Genomic DNA, 19,331 nt, shown 5'->3' on the forward strand with positions numbered 1-19,331 from the left:
ATTGCCAATATAGAATGAGAAATTGATAATTTCCTTTTCAAGGAATATTGAGAGATGATAAATAGGTGTGGGAAAGCCACAACTTTACAAGTGTAGGTGTTAATTTTCTCTAAAATTATGTAAATGTCACTAGAAAGTTAGTAATTGAAAGTAAGGTCACCAGCAATGATTTCTTCCCCAAATAGAAGTTGTTCTGACTCTACACTGCTCCAGAGACCGATGGCTACCATCTAAAAAGAGACAGAGGGACAAATGAAGTGAGTTAATACCAAAGAGTAGATTTTGAGATTGTGATGGCAAGCAACTTGGTCATGTGTTTCCAAAGGATAGATGTAGATGAAGGAATAACACCATTGGGTCTAGCCTTTTCACTTTATCTTCTGTAATGGAAAGTTGAAGAGCCCATATCTAACCTAAGTTTTACAAATGTTGTGTTACTGAGGATGATTAATGCAAAGAGCAAATGGTCTAAAAATACAATGTTTATCTAATTTGAATTTATTTTCAGAATCATGTCTGAAAATATGACATTTTCAGAAGGATGTCATTTGTTACCAGAAAATATGCAGCTACTTCTGTTTTATTCACTTATTCAACAACTATTTATCGAGTGCCTGTTGCACTGTTGTGGGAACTGGGGGTACAGCACTAAATGAAACAGGTCCAAATCCCTTTCTTCACAGAGCCCTCAGTGATGGAGACAACGGAAAGGGAGAGAGAGGCAATAGCTTGATAAGTACATTCAATGGTTTATCAGAGTGTGAGATATATTAAGGAGAATAAAATAAAGCAGAGAGGTGGGGATAGGAAGGCTGGGGAGGGATGGCCAGGGGCGGCCTCGTAGGGAATGTAACATTTAAGTGTATCTTGAGAGAAGCGAGGGAGTGAGAAGGTAGATATTTGGAGGAAGATTATTTCAGGCTGAAGGAAGAGTGAATGTAAAGGAAGTAGGTGGTTTGAGTGAAGAGGAGAGGAAGGTAAGGGACAGAAATAGGTGAGTTGTCTGTGTGTGTTTCTGAAGTGGATACATAAAGTGGTGCTTTGGAGGTCAAAGCAAGGACTTGGGTTGTGACTCTAAATGAAACAGAAGAGAAGACATACATTCTGAGTAGGGTAAGAATCTCTTTGCAACTGCGATAGAAAATGATTAAGCATTTCCTTGCACAAGGTCATGGCTAGGCCATGTACAAAATAAATGCAACACAGTCCTCCTACCACACCCTGGACATTAATGACCTGGAATGTGATTCTTCACAACACTTCCCCTTTAGCTACTGCCCTGCATATGAAAATGAAATTCTTTGCCCATTGCCAACATCAGCCGTCTAACATTACTTCTCTTTTCCTTCTGTGGCCTCTTTTCTAAGTTCTATGCTGAGAAACTAGCAGAATATTTTCATTACTGGGTTTTCCTGCCACAAATCCTTTATCCTTCCTCAGGCTCTGTGGCTTTGATGACTGGACATCCCTGTGTCTCTTTCTTGAACTCCTGAAAAACGGCTCCTTCATAAGAATTGGCGTAGAGATAAGATGCAGATTTTTTTCACCACCAATTGCAGAATAATGTGCCCCAGACATATTTCAGAGTCCAGGGTATTATTCCTACTGAAACTGATATATAATGTAAGTGTTCTGTTTTTGAACTGTTCTTTATTTTCTTGTCTTTGTGTATATGAATGTGCTTATGTTCCATGCCATAGCTGTAATTATCATAATTAATTAGGCCCATACTAGGAGCATCCTGTTTTTAAAGAAAGGCAGCAATTTTGTTTGCCCTGCTTGGCATAACTCATAGCAGACAGTATATGTAAGAGAAGGCATAACTCATGATGCTATGTGTAAGAGAAGCTGTGTGTAAGAAAGCCTATATATAAGAGAATAATTATAATCATCGCAAATGGTAACAAATACAATTTGCAATAAGTCCACATTTTGGTGGTTTTTATCACCTCCAAAAGGCCTGAACCAATACCTTTCATGTCATTCTCAGAGAGTATTCACAGAACTACTAGGATGTTCTACCACTGATCCATGTTAAGTCTGCCAGCTGGCCTACTCTCTTTTACATGCAGATCTAGGTAAGACTCTCTCCCATCAACTGGGAAACATCTAGAATGGAATATATAAAAGGCCCCCACTCAAATATCACTGCTGCAACTAAAAACTATGAATCTAATTGCTTCTATACTCAGCTCCCTCTTTTTTGGTTCTCTGTCTTCCTCTACCTCCTTAAGTTCTCTCTCTCTCTCTCTCTTTCTCTTTCTCTCTCTCTCTCTCTTCCACTGTATTACAAATCTTGAGGGAAGTTTTTTTACCCCCTTTTCCCTATTCTGCCTTCACCTGCCTGCACCTCTATTACAGGTGGCCACCTTTACACAAAGCTCACTGCTGACAGTACTCTTGAAACATTCCCTCTGGGACACCCATAATCTCCCAGTTTCCTTTTTCCTCTTTCTCTTTGGATATTGCTGCTCAGTGTCTTTTGCTGGCTTCTCCTCCTCCTAAACCAAAAAATTAACTGTCAGTGTTCTTCAGGAATTGGTCCTAGGTCAGTTTTTATCTATGTGCATTCTCTCCCTAGGTGATCTCATCCAATTTTATTGCTTTACATAATATCTATATCTGAATAATGCCCAAATGTACGTCTTTCTTCTAGACCTCTTCACTGAACTCCAGATTCATGTAACTGACTATTTACTTGACATCTCCACTTGATGGTCTCATAGCATCTCAGACTCGATGTGCCCCAAAAGGAACACATGATTTTTAGTGCTGAGCTCTTCTCCCCACCTCTTTCTTGCCCTAAACTGCAAGCCTGCTCCTCCCTTGTCTTATCCATAATGCCACCACTATTTATTAGTTGCATGAGCTGCCTGAAAAACATTTTGAATGTACTTTCAGAATGTTTTTAGAATCCATTCATCTTTTTCCATCTCCAATGCGATAGTATTGTCTTTCACCAGACATTTCTTAAAGAGGTAAATCAGCTATCAGACATCTTTTTAAAATCTTTCAAAAGCTTTTCATCGCAATTAGAATCAATTCTAAAAGACTTACCATGGTTAATGTTTAAGGTCCGACATTAACTGGTATCAACTGATCTCTCTAACCTCATTTTTTCCTTGTGCCATTTCCTCTCACTACCCAGCCCCTAGCCACATTGGCCTTCTTTCAGTTCCTACAACAAGCAGACCTCTTTCCCTAGAGTCTTCAGTGTGCTTTCTCTTCTACTTGGGACATTCTGCGAAGGTTCTCAGTTCCTTCTTAGCTTTAGAACTCAGCTATTGGAGCAGTCTTCCCTGACCACCATCTCAAAGCCAGATCTCTGCTACCATTCTCTTTCATAGCAACTTGTTTATCACCCTCATTGTAATTATTGCAATCTGTAATCACTTAATTATTGATATACACGTTTGTTTGACTCTCCCACTAGACTACAAGCTCCATGAAGACAGCACTGTGTGCCTGATTCACCATGATCACCAGTGCCTATTATAATGGCTGGCACATAGTGGGCACTCAGTCAATGTTTGACAAATATGTGAAATATATTCACCTATATTGCAGCCCTCAGCACTGGCTACAAATTAGAATGACTCCAGAGAGCTTAAGGTAAAAGAGCAGTGCCCAAGCCCTACCCCCAGAGACTATAATTTAATTAGTGTTGTGTGAGACCCAAGATCAGTAGTTTTAGAAAGTTCTTCAGATGATTATAATGTACGGTCAGAGAAGAGAATCACTGCCCAAAATGAACTATGGGGGATGATGAAGGTATTACTAAAATCCTACCTTGGGAAAAAGACTTCTCAGCATCAGTTTATAAATGACAAGATGAGAAAGAGCAAATTGGCTGACTTGCGTGGGTTTCATGCAACAATATTACATGGAGAATGCTGAGGAATACAAACTAAACTGGAGGTTATGAGAATGGAAGAAATGCCTGGTTCAGGAGGCAACAGAATATGAAGCCATAAGTAAGAGCGAGCTGTGTGACTGAAGCCATTGCTGGCCTGGTCCAATGGGTTGCTTTCTTTCCTTTTCTACCTGCGGGGTCTGGCATGCACCGCATCGGGAGACATAAGGAGATGCCCATAGCAGTACTCTGGGCAGTGTGGAAAGGTCCAGATAGATAATTGGGAGGACTTCTTTTCTCTTCCCTTCCCTTTCCCCCTTCTACATGCCCCAGGATGCCAAGTCTTGGGTGCCCATCCAGCAGGGAAGTAGACAGTTGAAGAAATGACCATAGAATGACTTCAGCACAAGGAGCGGGGAAGCTTAAGGAACCTGAATGTGAGTAGGGAGGAGAAAAAGAGAAAATAGGTCCAAGGAGGAAAGCATTTTTCTTCTCTGCTGACGGTGAGCACTGCCACCTGGGCAGCACACACTGGCAAGGGAAACAAGGGAGGAGAACCAGTCAGTGGAAGAGAGCTGACCTCTGGGGTCTCTTAATGGAATGTGACTCGTATGTGAAATAAAGGACCCCTAATACAGTCTCTGGCCTCTGAGTGTGTGATGCGTTGGCTCACATTTACAATGATTGGGATAAGGGCTACAAACCTACCCTTACACAACCGGGGCTTAGAGCCAGGGTCTGCATGGACATTACAACAGTTAATAAACACCTTCCAAAGTTCCAAGGGCTTCTGGGTACGATATGAGATTTAAGGGAATTAGGAAGTCTGTGATTCCAAAGTGGCCTGTTTATCCCCAGAGGTCACAAATTGTCAGTCCATCTGACCCTCAAATATGTTTTGTTGTCGTAACTTTTTTTTTTGAGTTATTGAACATTTTGATATTTAAAAATAAGTATTGGGGGCTTAAGAAAACACTGGGTGATCTAAAAACACTCGGCCTTTATCCTCTGCAAGACACAGATCTGGAGCTGGCTCCTTCCCTTCCTTTCTCCCCTTTTCTTCCTTCCCTGATTCACAAAACCTTTATTGAGCCCATGCTTTTACAACAAATTTGAAGGTGGGTGAGACAGAATAGAATGCAGGCACAGGTCCTGATCATTCCCGCATATATTTGTGTGCTCAGGTTCTCCTTGCATTAGGCCTGGCCAAAGGCAGAGATAAGATCTGGAATTTGGATTAAATTCTGTATTCTCTGAGTCAAATGCTGTTAGTTTGGTCGTCTGTCAGATCTGTCAAATAATTTGTCTTCCAAATGCGCTGTTCTTCAGAATTTCATTCAGAAGCTGGAGCGCTAGACGGCTGTGCTGCTAATAAGCTGTTGCGTCTCACCTTCACTCCAGCTTTGCTTTTCTCTGCTTTATGATGCCAGGTCAAGACTCCCCAAACTAGTTCTGCCTTTTCAGCTGTTTTCTGTCAAACATGAGCACCAGGGGGAGAGAGAAGACAAGAAAAGAAAAGGCAGAAAGGCCCACACCTTCCACTTCACTTGTAGTTCTCCCAGATGGCAGCAACTGGGGAGTTTCCAACCCTTCCCCACACTACCAGAAACCCCTTATGGTGTCCCAGTGTCAAGTCCTCAAGGTCTGAGACACAATGCTCTGGGGCGTCTCCTCAAGCTTCTAGGTTCTGGCAATGCCAAACTCTTTTGTTGGTTCCCCCAAGCCCTAGGGGTGGTATCTGCTTTCTGACATTACCGTCTTGGAGTTACCTTGGAGTCTCCTTTTTGTTTGTCAGTCCACCAACACCTGTTGAACCAACTCCCTGTAGCTCAAACTTGAGCCAGCCTCAGAATCTCCTGAAGGGCTTGTTAAAATACAGATGGCCATCCTCCCCCAGACCCCCAAGTTTCTGATTTAGTGGGTCTGGGGTAGGGCCTGAGAATTTGCTGCTTTATCAAGTTTCCAGATGATGCAGATGCTGCTCATCTGGGAACTCCAGTTTGAGAACCACTGCTTTACATTCCTTCTGTTAAAATTGTGTGTAATGGTCATCAGTAAAACAGCACACCACCCGGATCCACCAGTTTGGTTTTGGATGTTTGGTGAGCAGAAGTAATCCCAACTCTCTCTTCTCATCTGGACTTTCACATGTGATTGAATCACTTTCTCATTTGGTCTGCCCACACCCTGAGCCTGTGCTCTTGGCTCTTCTGCTCTCATTGCAAAGCCCTTGGCCTTTGTTTATGATATTCCATCTCTCTCCTCACTGGCTCATGTCTTATTGCTTCAAAGCACCTGTTCTACCAGTTCCATCTCATCTGAATTCTGATTGCTGAAACCTGTTCTGTCTAAATGACCAAGTTAATATCTCCTTTCTAGGCTTGCTATTTCAAGTCAGCAAATTCATATTGAATTGTCCACTGTGTGTAGAGCTTCATGCTGAATGCTTTTGTTAGAGATACAAAGATGTAAAAGGCTTAGACTCTTCCCTTATAGGATAATCATCTGTACAATTTAAAACTGTATTATATACTTGTGACAAATCTAAAGAAAATATTAGCAGAGTCTCCACTGGAGAGATCTACATTAGTTGGGTGAATAATGTGATTAGCAGGATGTGGATGGGGTGAGACCCTAAGCAGTGTGCACAAGTAACAATGAACAGAGGCTACACTGCGAGTGACCTCCTGTTAACTACAGGGCTTTGTTTTATAGAGAGAGAGATCTATACACGTTTGTGGCTGGGGTTCAATTGTGTGAGAGAAGGGAGTAGTGTCAAGAGCAAGAAAGTACCTTGAGCCTGGTGCCTGGTGGCTGGCAGCCAAAGGGCAACTTCAGGAGAAAAAGAAACAGTCGAATAGAGATTTTCATTACATTGTTTGCTTTGTGTGAGTTGTTATCTTTCTGTACCCCTCCATGAAACCATCAATAAAATTACTTGCCTCCCAGGAATCTGACAAAGTATTGGATCTTTTTGCAAATTTAGAATGAGGTGAAGTCAGAGATCTCCTACAGAACAGCTACATATAAATTATACACACATTTTTCATTTTCTCATCTTTCTCCTTCTCCCACTTGCAGATAGTAAGCACCATCTGGTACGGACTGGGTTTTATATTGTTTTCCATCAGCCCTGGCTATTGAGTAGCACATGTTTATTGATGAACTAATTTCTGGCTTTAGAGTTTATCGTTGCCCAGATACACCTAGCATTAGGCTACACAAAGTGTCTACAGGCTTGAATATGGCTGCTCATATGTGGGTAGAACACTGGCCCTTTACTCTTTTTTGATGCCATTTATTTATTTTTATTATTATGTATAAATAATAGCACATTATTGAACACTGAGGAATATTGAAAAGTATGAGCAAAAATAAAAGTCCCCCATAGTGTCATGGGTCAGAGACAACCACGACCAACAGACTGGAGTCTCTATTGTCTTCTGTCTATCTATCTATCTATCTATCTATCTATCTATCTATCTATCTATCTATCTATCATCTATCTATCTATCTATCTATCTATCTATCTATCTATCTATCTATCATGTATCTATCTCTTTCATATATATATATATATAGCCCCCATATATACATATATGTATTTTATATGTATATTCTCTTTATTTTATATATATAATCAAATTAGGTTCACAATGTTTATATAAGTTTACATACTGCTTTTTCCATGTAACTTTTTGAGACAAGCGTTTATCCTCTTGATTACATCTTCAAAAATATAATTTAATATCAGCATCATAGTTATTCATATAGGTGTCCATAAAGTATTTATTGAATTCCCTACTGTTGAGCAAGTGTGGTATTTCCACACTTTTTGTTATTGTATATAATACTACAGTGTGCATCCATGTATATAGGTTAAGATTATCACTTTATATTTAGGTAGACCATCTTTTTGACATATTGAAAAGCACATTTGTCTTCAGAGGTAGAATTTTGTACTTACTTGAAATGAAGCTCAAAAGGTACAACCCTAGGGGACCATGCAGAATTTCAAAGGGTTTTCCAAAAGCATTGTACATGAAGAAGGCTGTCCCCACCATGGTTAACACAATAAGGATGGCAGAGAAGAGAATGACATTGACGTGGATGCTCACTGGGATTGCTTTGAGCAAATCTGGAAAAACTGAAGATAAGACAAAACTAGTGTTAGAAGAAGTTTCATTAGCAGTAGTCTGCAAGTGTAATTTTAAAAATCAAATCTCTCTTTTTTAATTTCAAACATCACTAAAATCCTTCTGATGAATACATTCTCACTTACTAATTTATAAGGTGTTTACAAAAAGGTTTAAAGATAGGATCATTTTATAGAGTTTACCAGTAAAAATTAGCAAAGAGGAGATTTGAGGTAATTTATTTTCTGTAAAAGAATATTTACATATTGGTCATATGTAATGATTTAAACAAATAATTGAGGGCTTTATAACCCAAATCTGTACATTTTAATAACCAAGCTTTCAATGACCTTTCTCGGTAGTTACTTAAAAAAATCTATCTTAACTTGCAATGATATTTTAAGTTTGGAGATATCTGGGGAGTTCAAACATCAGGAAGTTTTCATATTTACTTTGTTAACAAAAAAATTGTTTCTAGTCTACACCAAGATTAAAGAATGGAGATATTTTCAGTCAACTTCAATATTTTAATGTAGCACAAAGCTGTGGGAAAATAATTCTGGTACTATGGGAAATATTTCCACGTAGAAAACATGCCAAATCTATTTCTAGATTTTGTGTTCAGGGCAAGTTTTTCTCGTTTGCAGAGAAAGCGAAACCCTACATTTTAGGGCTTCTTTCATCTGGTGAAGCATCAGCATGCTTGGCATCAGCAAATCTGGCAGGACCAATCTGGAGAAGTTTAATTCAGTTCATTTTAGTTCCCCAAACATGTATCAAGTGCTTAAGTTATTTACTGAGCACCTACTGTGTGCCAGGCATTATTCTAGGTGTTGGAAGTAGAGCCATAAAACAAGATGGACAAGATTCCTGTTGTCTCACAGAGCTTATAACCTAATGGGAGAAGACAGACCATTAGAAAGTAAACAAACAAATAAACGTGATAGCTTATCTCCAAAGATGGCCACAATCAATGTTTTTCCCCCTTTTACACATGTGTCACTTCTCATTTAAGAGGTAGAAATTTTTCCCCAATGCCTTTGAACTTGGATTGGCCTTTGATTGCTTTGACCTCCTGAATATGGCAGCAGAAGTACATTGTGCCAGTTCCAGGCCTGTTTGATAAGAGAACCAGCAGTCTCTGCTGTTTTTTTTTGGAAGCTTGAGTTGCCAAGAAGTCCAGTCTACTCTTCTGGAGAGAAAGGCTGCCTGGAGGAGCACTGAGGCACCAGACACACAAGGGAAGAAGCTGTTTTGGATGTCAAGCCCAGAATAGATGACTCCAACCCAGTTGCTATGTAACTGCAACAGTTAGGAGAGGCCCTATCAAGAACTGTCCAGGTGAATTAGTAAATTTTTGTTTTAAGCTCCCGAACTTTATAGAAGAGCTGTTATCCAGTGGTAACAATGATAGAGGTGTAGAAATTTTAGGCAGGCAGGGGCAGGCCCCTGGAAAAACCTCACCTTTGAGCTGAAAAGCCTGAAACCCACAGCCCAAAGTGAGAACTTCCATCCCTGTGTGCCCGCTCTTTCCCAATTGGTTCTTTCTGAATAATGTCTTTTTACCAATAGCATGTTGCTTTTTCCAAAATTATGTATGGCCCCCCCCACCCCCTATCCTCTGCCTATAAACACCCCAGACTCCGCCAGTAGAGAAGAGAAGTGGCTGGACATCAGAGAGAGGCAACTTGACTTCAGAGATGGTGGCTGGACATTGGAGAGATGTGACTTGACTTCAGGGGAGAGTGACCTGCCCTTCCCATTCCCTTTTCAGCTTCTGTCTCTGCTGAGAGCCACTTTCATTGCTCAATAAAATTCTCTGCATTCACCATCCTTCAGTTTGTCTGTGCGACCTCATTTCTCTTGGGCACCAAACGAGAATTCAGGATGCACAAATTGTGGGTACCCAAAAAGACTGTCACCCTGGCCCTTTGCCTTCACTGGCAGAGGGCAGCCACCCCACATGATGAAGCAAAGGGCCCACTGAGCTGACAACACACTGCTGTCCACAGATGGCAGAGCTACGAGAGCATTGTAACACACCCTCTGGGGCCCTGGGGTTGCAGGCATCCCCACCAGGATGCTGCTGCAGGGCCTGCATGGAGTTCGCTCCTCACAGCACTAAAGCAGCCAGCTGGTTCCTGCACTCATTCACTCATGTGCTCCCTCCTGCAAGAGGTTGAGCAGGGCAGGCTGAGTAAATGGGGTACCCCTGTTGGGAGTCCCATGAAGGGGTCAAGAAAATAGCCTGCATCAACAACAAGATAGTTTCAGATAGTGATACATATGATGGAGAATTAAAATAGGGTAATGGGATTTTGAGTGATCTGAGTGGATGGGTGTGGTCAGGAAAGTGACACAAGCTGACATCTGAATGTTGAGAAGGAAATCACCATTTAAAGATCTACAGGAAGAACTTTCCAGGGAAAAGAAGCACAACTGAGGCAGGAATGAGCCAGTGCAGTGGAGCCTGGTGAATGGTGGGGAGGCAGAAGTGGGATTATTGTGCTGGGATCAGATTGTTGTACCCACTGGATCCTGGCCTGTTGACCACGGCGAGGAGTTTTCTTTTTATTCTAAATTTATTAGGAAGCCACTAGAGAGTTTTAAGTAGGAGAGGGACACAGTCTCTCTCCTTCATGATATTAAAAGATCATTCTGAGTGCTGACTAGTGATCACAAGGGGGTGGGGAAGGACAAATGTCCAGAGATCTAAGGGAGGCTATTTTCAGAGGTGAAAGATGGGGGCTGGCCTACGATGGGAGAGGTTGTCAGATTTGGGATACATTTTGGAGATGGAAGATAGGACTTGTTAAAAAAAAAAAAAAAAAAAAAAAAGAATCCAGGCTGGGCGCGGTGGCTCACGCCTGTAATCCCAGCCCTTTGGGAGGCCGAGGCAAGTGGATCACGAGGTCAGAAGGCTGAGGCAGGAGAATTGCTTGAACCCAGGAGGCAGAGGTTGCAGTGAGCCAAGGTCCCACCACTGCACTCCAGCCTGGGCAGCAGAGTGAGAATCCATCTCAAAAAAACAAGAAGAGTCAAGGATTACTTCAAAATTTTTCTCCTGAGCAACTGAATAAATGGTGATGCTGTTAACTGAGATAGAGTAGTAGAAGAGACACGCTTGGGCCCCAGGATGGGAAGTGATGCAAGAGTTCTGTCTTAGATATTTTACATTTGAGTTACCTTAAAACCTCCAAGTAGAAATGTCAAATAGGATTTATGTTTCTGGAGGTCCGGGGAGAAGACTGGGGTGTTAAAGAGGACTGGGACTAGGGTAAGGCAAACAAGGTGCCTAGGGTGGAAAAGGTAAGGTGGTAGTCACCCTCCAGGGCCAGTCCTGCACTTGCATGGGCCCGATAAAGAATGTTTCCTTAAACTTTATGTGCTAGGTGCTCAGTGACCTCTCCCTAGTCCTAGCCCTGGTATTTAAACCCACTGGAATAGACATCCCAAGGAGATGAACCCAGGGAGAAGCCGTAGTTCAAGAAAGAAGCCCTGGGGCTCCCCCATGTCTACAAGCACAGAAGAGGAGAAAACCCAACCAAGAAGACTGGGAAAAGAATAATTTGTGAATTAGGAGCAGACCCATGAGTGAGACAGCAGGGAAGCAAATGAAAAAAAATGTTTCAAGGAGGAGTAAGTAGTCATCTGTACAAATGCATGCCTCATGGCCATAACACTCTACTCCTGACCATACGCTGGAAGCGGGCCAGGAGAGAAAGTTTGATTGGTTCAGAACAAGCCCTTTGCCACTGCTGGATGTAACTAACTACACACGCACATACATGAAATAAGCTTAGTGCTATCCAATAGGGAGCATCCTCTTCGTAAATACAGAGGTGTTTGGATCCTGATGGTGTTTACCAGTGTCCTCACTCAGGAGTCATGGCCAAGTCATTTGACTGCTGAGGTTTAGTTGCACTACATTTCCTTTATCTTCTCACAATCAGAGAAATGCACATTAAAACTATGAGATACCACTTTCAACACATCATGTTTACAAAGATGAAAACATTTAGCAATATCCTGTGTTAGCTAGGGTACAGGGAAATGGGGACCCTTGTGCGTTTTTTTGGGGAGTGTAAATTGTTATAACCTCCTTTGAGGCAGCTGGGCAATATCTAAAAAGCATTAAAATGCCCATACCCTTTAGCTCAGCAATTTAACTTTCAGGATTTTATCCTATGAATATTTTTGCACATGAATCCACTAAAGTATTACAAGGATATTCATTGCAGCATTTGTTGATAATAAGAAGAGGTTGGAAATAACATACATGTTTAGCAGTAGCATACTCATGCAATGAAGTATTAGTCAAAGAATGAAGCAAATCTATAACAACATGTATGGAATTATTCATCAAAATATGATGTGAGGTGAAAAAACAAGCCAAATAAATGAAGACATGTGTGCACCATTCTGCTATTTGGGAAAAAAGCCAAAAGGGAATGTGAATAATAATAAATATTAATAATTATTTAAGTACTTATCTGATTTAATTCTCTCAACAGCCCTGTGAGATAGGTACCATTATTAAAAACTGAGGCACAGAGGCCATGTACCATGCCCAAGATTTATACTTAGTGAGTGGCATAATAGGAATTTGAATTCATATTCTCACTCTTAACCACCTTGTTACAGCCGCCTTAGGGACTGGCATGTGTATCTAGGCAGAGACTATTTGTACAAAAGTGGTAACATTGCTTCTGGGAAGGGAGACTGAGGAACAGTTCACTATGTACCTTTTTGTACTAAAATATATATTTTTTTACTTTTCTGCAAGCATTGTCTATTCAATGAATACAAAAATACTTTTTTTAATACTTGGAAGAATAAATGAAGACATAAAAATTCCTATGACTGTAATAGATTAAAAGAAATTTAAGTGACATATTAATAAAATGTAATGTATGGCTATTGTTTCTGAATCTGGTTTGTGATTTGAACAGACCATTTCTTTTTTTTTTTCTCGCAAATATCAGTTTTCTTTTTTTTAGTTTTATTTTATTATTATTATACCTTAAGTTTTGGGGTATATGTGCACAATGTGCAGGTTTGTTACATATGTATACATGAGCCTTGTTGGTGTGCTGCACCCATTAACTTGTCATTTATTATTAGGTATATCTCCTAATGCTGTTGTTCCCCGCTCCCCCCACCCCACAACAGTCCCCAGACTGTTCCCCTTCCTGTGTCCATGAGTTCTCATTGTTCAATTCCCACCTATGAGTGAGAACATGCAGTGTTTGGTTTTTTGTCCTTGCGATAGTTTACTGAAAATTATGATTTCCAGTTTCATCCATGTCCCTACAAAGGACATGAACTCAACATTTTTATGGCTGCATAGTATTCCATGGTGTATATGTGCCACATTTTCTTAATCCAGTCTATCGTTGTTGGACATTTGGGTTGGTTCCAACTCTTTGCTATTGTGAATAGTGCCGCAATAAACATACGCGTGCATGTGTCTTTATAGCAGCAAGATTTATAATCCTTTGGGTATATACCCAGCAATGGGATGGCTTGGTCAAATGGTATTTCTAGTTCTAGATCCCTGAGGAATCGCCACACTGACTTCCACAATGGTTGAACTAGTTTACAGTCCCACCAACAGTGTAAAAGTGTTCCTATTTCTCCATATCCTCTCCAGCACCTGTTGTTTCCTGACTTTTAATGATGGCCATTCTAACTGGTGTGAGATGGTATCTCACTGTGGTTTTGATTTGCATTTCTCTGATGGCCAGTGATGATGAGCATTTTTTCATGTGTCTTTTGGCTTCATAAATGTCTTCTTTTGAGAAGTGTCTGTTCATATCCTTTGCCCACTTTTTGATGGGGTTGTTTTTTTCTTGTAAATTTGTTTGAGTTCATTGTAGATTCTGGATATTAGCCCTTTGTCAGATGAGTAGGTTGTGAAAATTTTCTCCCATTTTGTAGGTTACCTGTTCACTCTGATGGTAGTTTCTTTTGCTGTGCAGAAGCTCTTTAGTTTAATTAGATCCCATTTGTTAATTTTGGCTTTTGTTGCCATTGCTTTTCGTGTTTTAGACATGAAGTCCTTGCCCATGCCTATGTCCTGAATGGTAATGCCTAGGTTTTCTTCTAGGGTTTTTATGGTTTTAGGTCTAACATGTAAGTCTTTAATCCATCTTGAATTAATTTTTGTATAAGGTGTAAGGAAGGGATCCAGTTTCAGCTTTCTACATATGGCTAGCCAGTTTTCCCAGCACCATTTATTAAATAGGGAATCCTTTCCCCATTGCTTGTTTTTGTCAGGTTTGTCAAAGATCAGATAGTTGTAGATATGCGGCGTTATTTCTGAGGGCTCTGTTCTGTTCCATTGATCTATATCTCTGTTTTGGTACCAGTATCATGCTGTTTTGGTTACTGTAGCCTTGTAGTATAGTGATGCCTCCAGCTTTGTTCTTTTGGCTTAGGATTGACTTGGCAATGCGGGCTCTTTTTTGGTTCCATATGAACTTTAAAGTAGCTTTTTCCAATTCTGAGAAGAAAGTCATTGGTAGCTTGATGGGGATGGCATTGAATCTATAAATTACCTTGGGCAGTATGGCCATTTTCATGATATTGATTCTTCCAACCCATGAGCATGGAATGTTCTTCCATTTGTTTGTATCCTCTTTTGTTTCATTGGGCAGTGGTTTGTAGTTCTCCCTGAAGAGGTCCTTCATGTCCCTTGTAAGTTGGATCCCTAGGTATTTTATTCTCTTTGGAGCAATTGTGAATGGGAGTTCACTCATGATTTGGCTCTCTGTTTGTCTGTTATTGGTGTACAAGTATGCTTGTGATTTTTGTACATTGATTTTGTATCCTGAGACTTTGCTGAAGTTGCTTATCAGCTAAAGGAGATTTTGGGCTGAGACAATGGGGTTTTCTAGATATACAATCATGTCATCTGCAAACAGGGACAATTTGACTTCCTCTTTTCCTAATTGAATACATTTTATTTCCTTCTCCTGCCTAATTGCCCTGGCCAGAACTTCCAACACTGTGTTGAATAGGAGTGGTGAGAGAGGGCATCCCTGTCTTGTGCCAGTTTTCAAAGGGAATGCTTCCAGTTTTTGCCCATTCAGTATGATATTAGCTGTGGGTTTGTGATAGATAGCTCTTATTATTTTGAGATACGTCCCATCAATACTTAATTTATTGAGAGTTTTTAGCATGAAGCGTTGTTGAATTTTGTGAAAGGCCTTTTCTGCATCTATTGAGATAATCATGTGGTTTTTGTCTTTGGTTCTGTTTATATGCTGGATTACATTTATTGATTTGTGTATGTTGAACCAGCCTTGCATCCCAGGGATGAAGCCCACTTGATCATGGTGGATAAGCTTTTTGATGTGCTGCTGGATTTGGTTTGCCAGTATTTTATTGAGGATCTTTGCATCAATGTTCATCAAGGATATTGGTCTAAAATTCTCTTTTTTGGTTGTGTCTCTGCCCGGCTTTGGTATCAGGATGATGCTGGCCTCATAAAATGAGTTAGGGAGGATTCCCTCTTTTTTTATTGATTGGAATAGTTTCAGAAGGAATGGTACCAGTTCCTCCTTGTACCTCTGGTAGAATTTGGCTGTGAATCCATCTGGTCCTGGACTCTTTTTAGTTGGTAAGCCGTTGATTATTGTCACAATTTCAGAGCCTGTTATTGGTCTTTTCAGAGATTCAACTTCTTCCTGGTTTAGTCTTGGGAGGGTGTGTGTGTTGAGGAATTTATCCATTTCTTCTAGATTTTCTAGTTTATTTGCGTAGAGGTGTTTGTAGTATTCTCTGATGGTAGTTTGTATTTCTGTGGGATCAGTGGTGATATCCCCTTTATCATTTTTTATTGCATCTATTTGATTCTTCTCTCTTTTCTTCTTTATTAGTCTTGCTAGCGGTCTATCAATTTTGTTGATCTTTTCAAAAAACCAGCTCCTGGATTCATTAATTTTTTGAAGGGTTTTTTGTGTCTCTATTTCCTTCAGTTCTGCTCTGATTTTAGTTATTTCTAGCCTTCTGCTAGCTTTTGAATGTGTTTGCTCTTGCTTTTCTAGTTCTTTTAATTGTGATGTTAGGGTGTCAATTTTGGATCTTTCCTGCTTTAGTGCTATAAATTTCCCTCTACACACTGCTTTGAATGTGTCCCAGAGATTCTGGTAGGTTGTGTCTTTGTTCTCACTGGTTTCAAAGAACATCTTTATTTCTGCCTTCATTTCGTTATGTACCCAGTAGTCATTCAGGAGCAGGTTGTTCAGTTTCCATGTAGTTGAGCGGTTTTGAGTGAGTTTCTTAATCCTGAGTTCTAGTCTGATTGCACTGTGGTTGAACAGACCATTTCTAAGAAGACGATTTTGAGATAGCGAGGGAAAATTGGACATGGACTGGGTATTAGATGATATTTTATCATTGTTATAGATTTTGTTGGTTATGTTAATGGTGTTGTGGTTGTGCTTTTAAAAGTCCTTATTGGTCAAAAATGATATGGATGAATCGATGGCTGGATGGCTGGATGGATAGACAAAGATAAAATATGTAAGGACACCCATAGGTCCAAAATAAAGGGATGGAGGAAAATCTACCAAGCAAACAGAAAACAGAAAAGAGCAGGGATTGCAATCCTAATTTCAGACAAAAAAGACTTCAAACCAACAAAGATAAAAAAAGACAAAGAAGGGCATTACATAATGGTAAAGGGTTCAAGTCAACAAGAAGATCTAACTATCCTAAATATATATGCATCCAACACAGAAGCACCCAGATTCATAAAGCAAGTTCTTAGAGATCTATAAAGAGACATAGACTCCCACACAATAGTAGTAGGAGACTTCAGTGCTTCACTGACAGTATTAGATCATTGAGGTGGAAAATTAGCAAAGATATTCAGGATCTGAACTCAACATTGGACTAAATGGATCTAATAGACCTCCACAGAACTCTCTACCCAAAACCAACAGAATATACATTCTTCTCATCACCACATGGCACATAGTCTAAAATCAACTACATAATTGGACATAAAACAATCCTCAGCAAATGCAAAAGAACCAAAATCATATCAAACACCCTCAGACAACAGTACAATAAAAATAGAAGTCAAGACTAAGAAAATTGCTCAAAACCATGCAATTACATGGAAATTAAACAACATGTTCCTGAATGACTTTGGATAAATAATGAATTTAAGACAGAAATCAAGAAGTTTTTTCATACTAATGAGAACAAAGATACAACATAGCAGACTCTCTGGGACACAGCTAAGGCAGTGTTAAGAGTTAAATTTATAGCACTAAATGTCCACATCAAAAAGTTAGATCTCAAATTAACGAACTAACATCAGAACTGAAAGAATTAGAGAAGCAGGAACAAGTCAACTCCAAAGCTAGCACAAGACAAGAAATAACCAAAATCAGAGCTGAACTGAAGGATTGATACACGAAAAACCATTCAAAAGATCAACAAATCCAGGAGCTGGTTTTTTGAAAAAATTAATAAGATAGATAGGCCACTAGCTAGCCTGATAAAGAAGAAAAGAGAGGATTCAAATAAACACAATTAGAAATGATGAAGAGAATGTTACCACTGACCCCATGGAAATAAAAACAACCACCAGAAACTACTACAAACACCCATATGCACACAAACTAGAAAACCTAGAAGAGCTAAATAAATTCCTGGATACATACACCTTCCCAAGACTGGACCAGGAAAAAATTGACTCCACTTCTAAAATCATTATTGGTCTATTTAGGGAATCAGTAATAAATACCCTACCAACTAAAAAATCTCAGGACCTGATGGCTTCACAGCCAAACTCTACCAGATGTATAAAGAAGAGCTGGTACCATTCCTACAGAACCTATTCCAAAAAAATTGAGGAGGAGGGACTCCTCCCCAACTCATTCTAGGAGGCCAGCATCATTCTGATACCAAAACCTGGCAGAGACACAACAAAAAAAGAAACTTCAGGCCAATATCTGTGATGAACATCAATGCAAAAATCCTCAACAAAATACTTGCAAACTGAATCCAGTAGTACATCAAAAAGCTAAACCACCACAATCAAGTAGGCTTCATGCCTGGGATGCAAGGTTGGTTCAACATAAGGAAATCAATGAATGTGATTCATCACATAAACAAAACTAAAGACAAAAGCCACATGACTATCTCAACAGAGGCAGAAAAGACTTTTGATAAAATTAAACACTGCTTCATGTTAAAAACGGTCAATAAACTAGGTATTAAAGGAACATACCTCAAAATAATAAGAGCCATATATGACAAACCACCACAAACATCATACTGAATGGGCAAAAGGTGGAAGCATTCTCCTCGGAAACTGGCACAAGACAAGAATGTCTTCTCTCACCCTGCCTATTCAACATGGTACTGGAAGTCCTGGCCAGGGAAATCAGGCAAGAGAAAGAAATAAAAGGCATCCAAGTAGGAAGAGAGGAAGTCAAACTAAATCTGTTTGCAGAGAACATGATTCTATATCTAAAAAACCCCATAGTCTCAGCCCAAAAGCTCCTTCAGCTGATAAACAACTTCAGTAAAGTCTCAGGATACAAAAGTCACTAGCATTCCTATACACCAGCAACACCAAGCTGAGAGCCAAATCAGAAAAGCAATCCCATTCACAATTACCACAGAAAGAATACAATACCTACGAATACAGCTAAGCAAGGAGGTGAATAATCTCTACAATAAGAGTTACAAAACACTGCTTGAAGACATCAGAGAAGACACAAACAAATGGAAAAACATCCCATGCTCATGGATAGGAAGAATCAATATCATTATATGTTATTCCTATCAAATTACCAACGACATTCTTCTCATAACTAGAAAAAAAAAAAACTATTTTAAACTTCATATGGAACCAAAAAGAGCCCAAATGGCCAAGGTAATTCTAAGCAAAAAGAACAAAGCTGGAGGCATCATGTTACCCAACTTTGAAATATGCTGTAGGGCTACAATAACCAAAACAGAATGGTGCTGGTACAAAAACAGGCACATAGACCAAATGAACAGGATAGAGAGCCCCAAAATAAGGCCACACACCTACAACCATCTGATCTTCAACAAACCTGACAAAAACAAGCAATGGAGGAGATACTCCCTACTCAATAAATAATGCTGGGATAACTGGCTTGCCATACGCAGAATATTGAAACTGGATCCCTTCCTTACACCATATACAAAAATCAACTCAAGATGGATTAAAGATTTAAATGTAAAACCCAAAACTATAAAAACCCTAGAAGACAACCTAGGCAATATCATTCTGGACATAGGATCTGGCAAAGATTTCATGACAAAGACACCAAAAGCAATTGCAACAAAAG

At 39.8% G+C, this 19,331-nt stretch overlaps 1 protein-coding gene across 3 annotated transcripts in view; it reads right to left on the reverse strand.

The window, feature by feature from the left end:
- Positions 1 to 19,331, reverse strand: part of CLRN1 (clarin 1) — a 48,410-nt gene that overhangs the window by 6,369 nt on the left and 22,710 nt on the right. The window contains exons 1-2 of one of the 3 annotated variants that reach the window (XM_032173850.1): positions 10,066 to 10,480; positions 7,821 to 8,000 (exon numbers count right to left, since the gene is read on the reverse strand). In XM_032173850.1, coding sequence (XP_032029741.1) covers positions 7,821 to 8,000; positions 10,066 to 10,090 — 205 coding nt within the window. In that variant the 5' untranslated portion in view covers positions 10,091 to 10,480. Of the gene's footprint in view, positions 1 to 6,646; positions 6,686 to 7,820; positions 8,001 to 10,065; positions 10,481 to 19,331 lie in introns of those variants that run through there. The other 2 variants (XM_032173848.1, XM_032173849.2) reach the window with 2 other exon arrangements.

The sequence above is a fragment of the Hylobates moloch genome, unplaced genomic scaffold (assembly GCF_009828535.3).
Source record: "Hylobates moloch isolate HMO894 unplaced genomic scaffold, HMol_V3 SCAFFOLD_13, whole genome shotgun sequence".
Lineage (NCBI taxonomy): Eukaryota > Metazoa > Chordata > Mammalia > Primates > Hylobatidae > Hylobates > Hylobates moloch.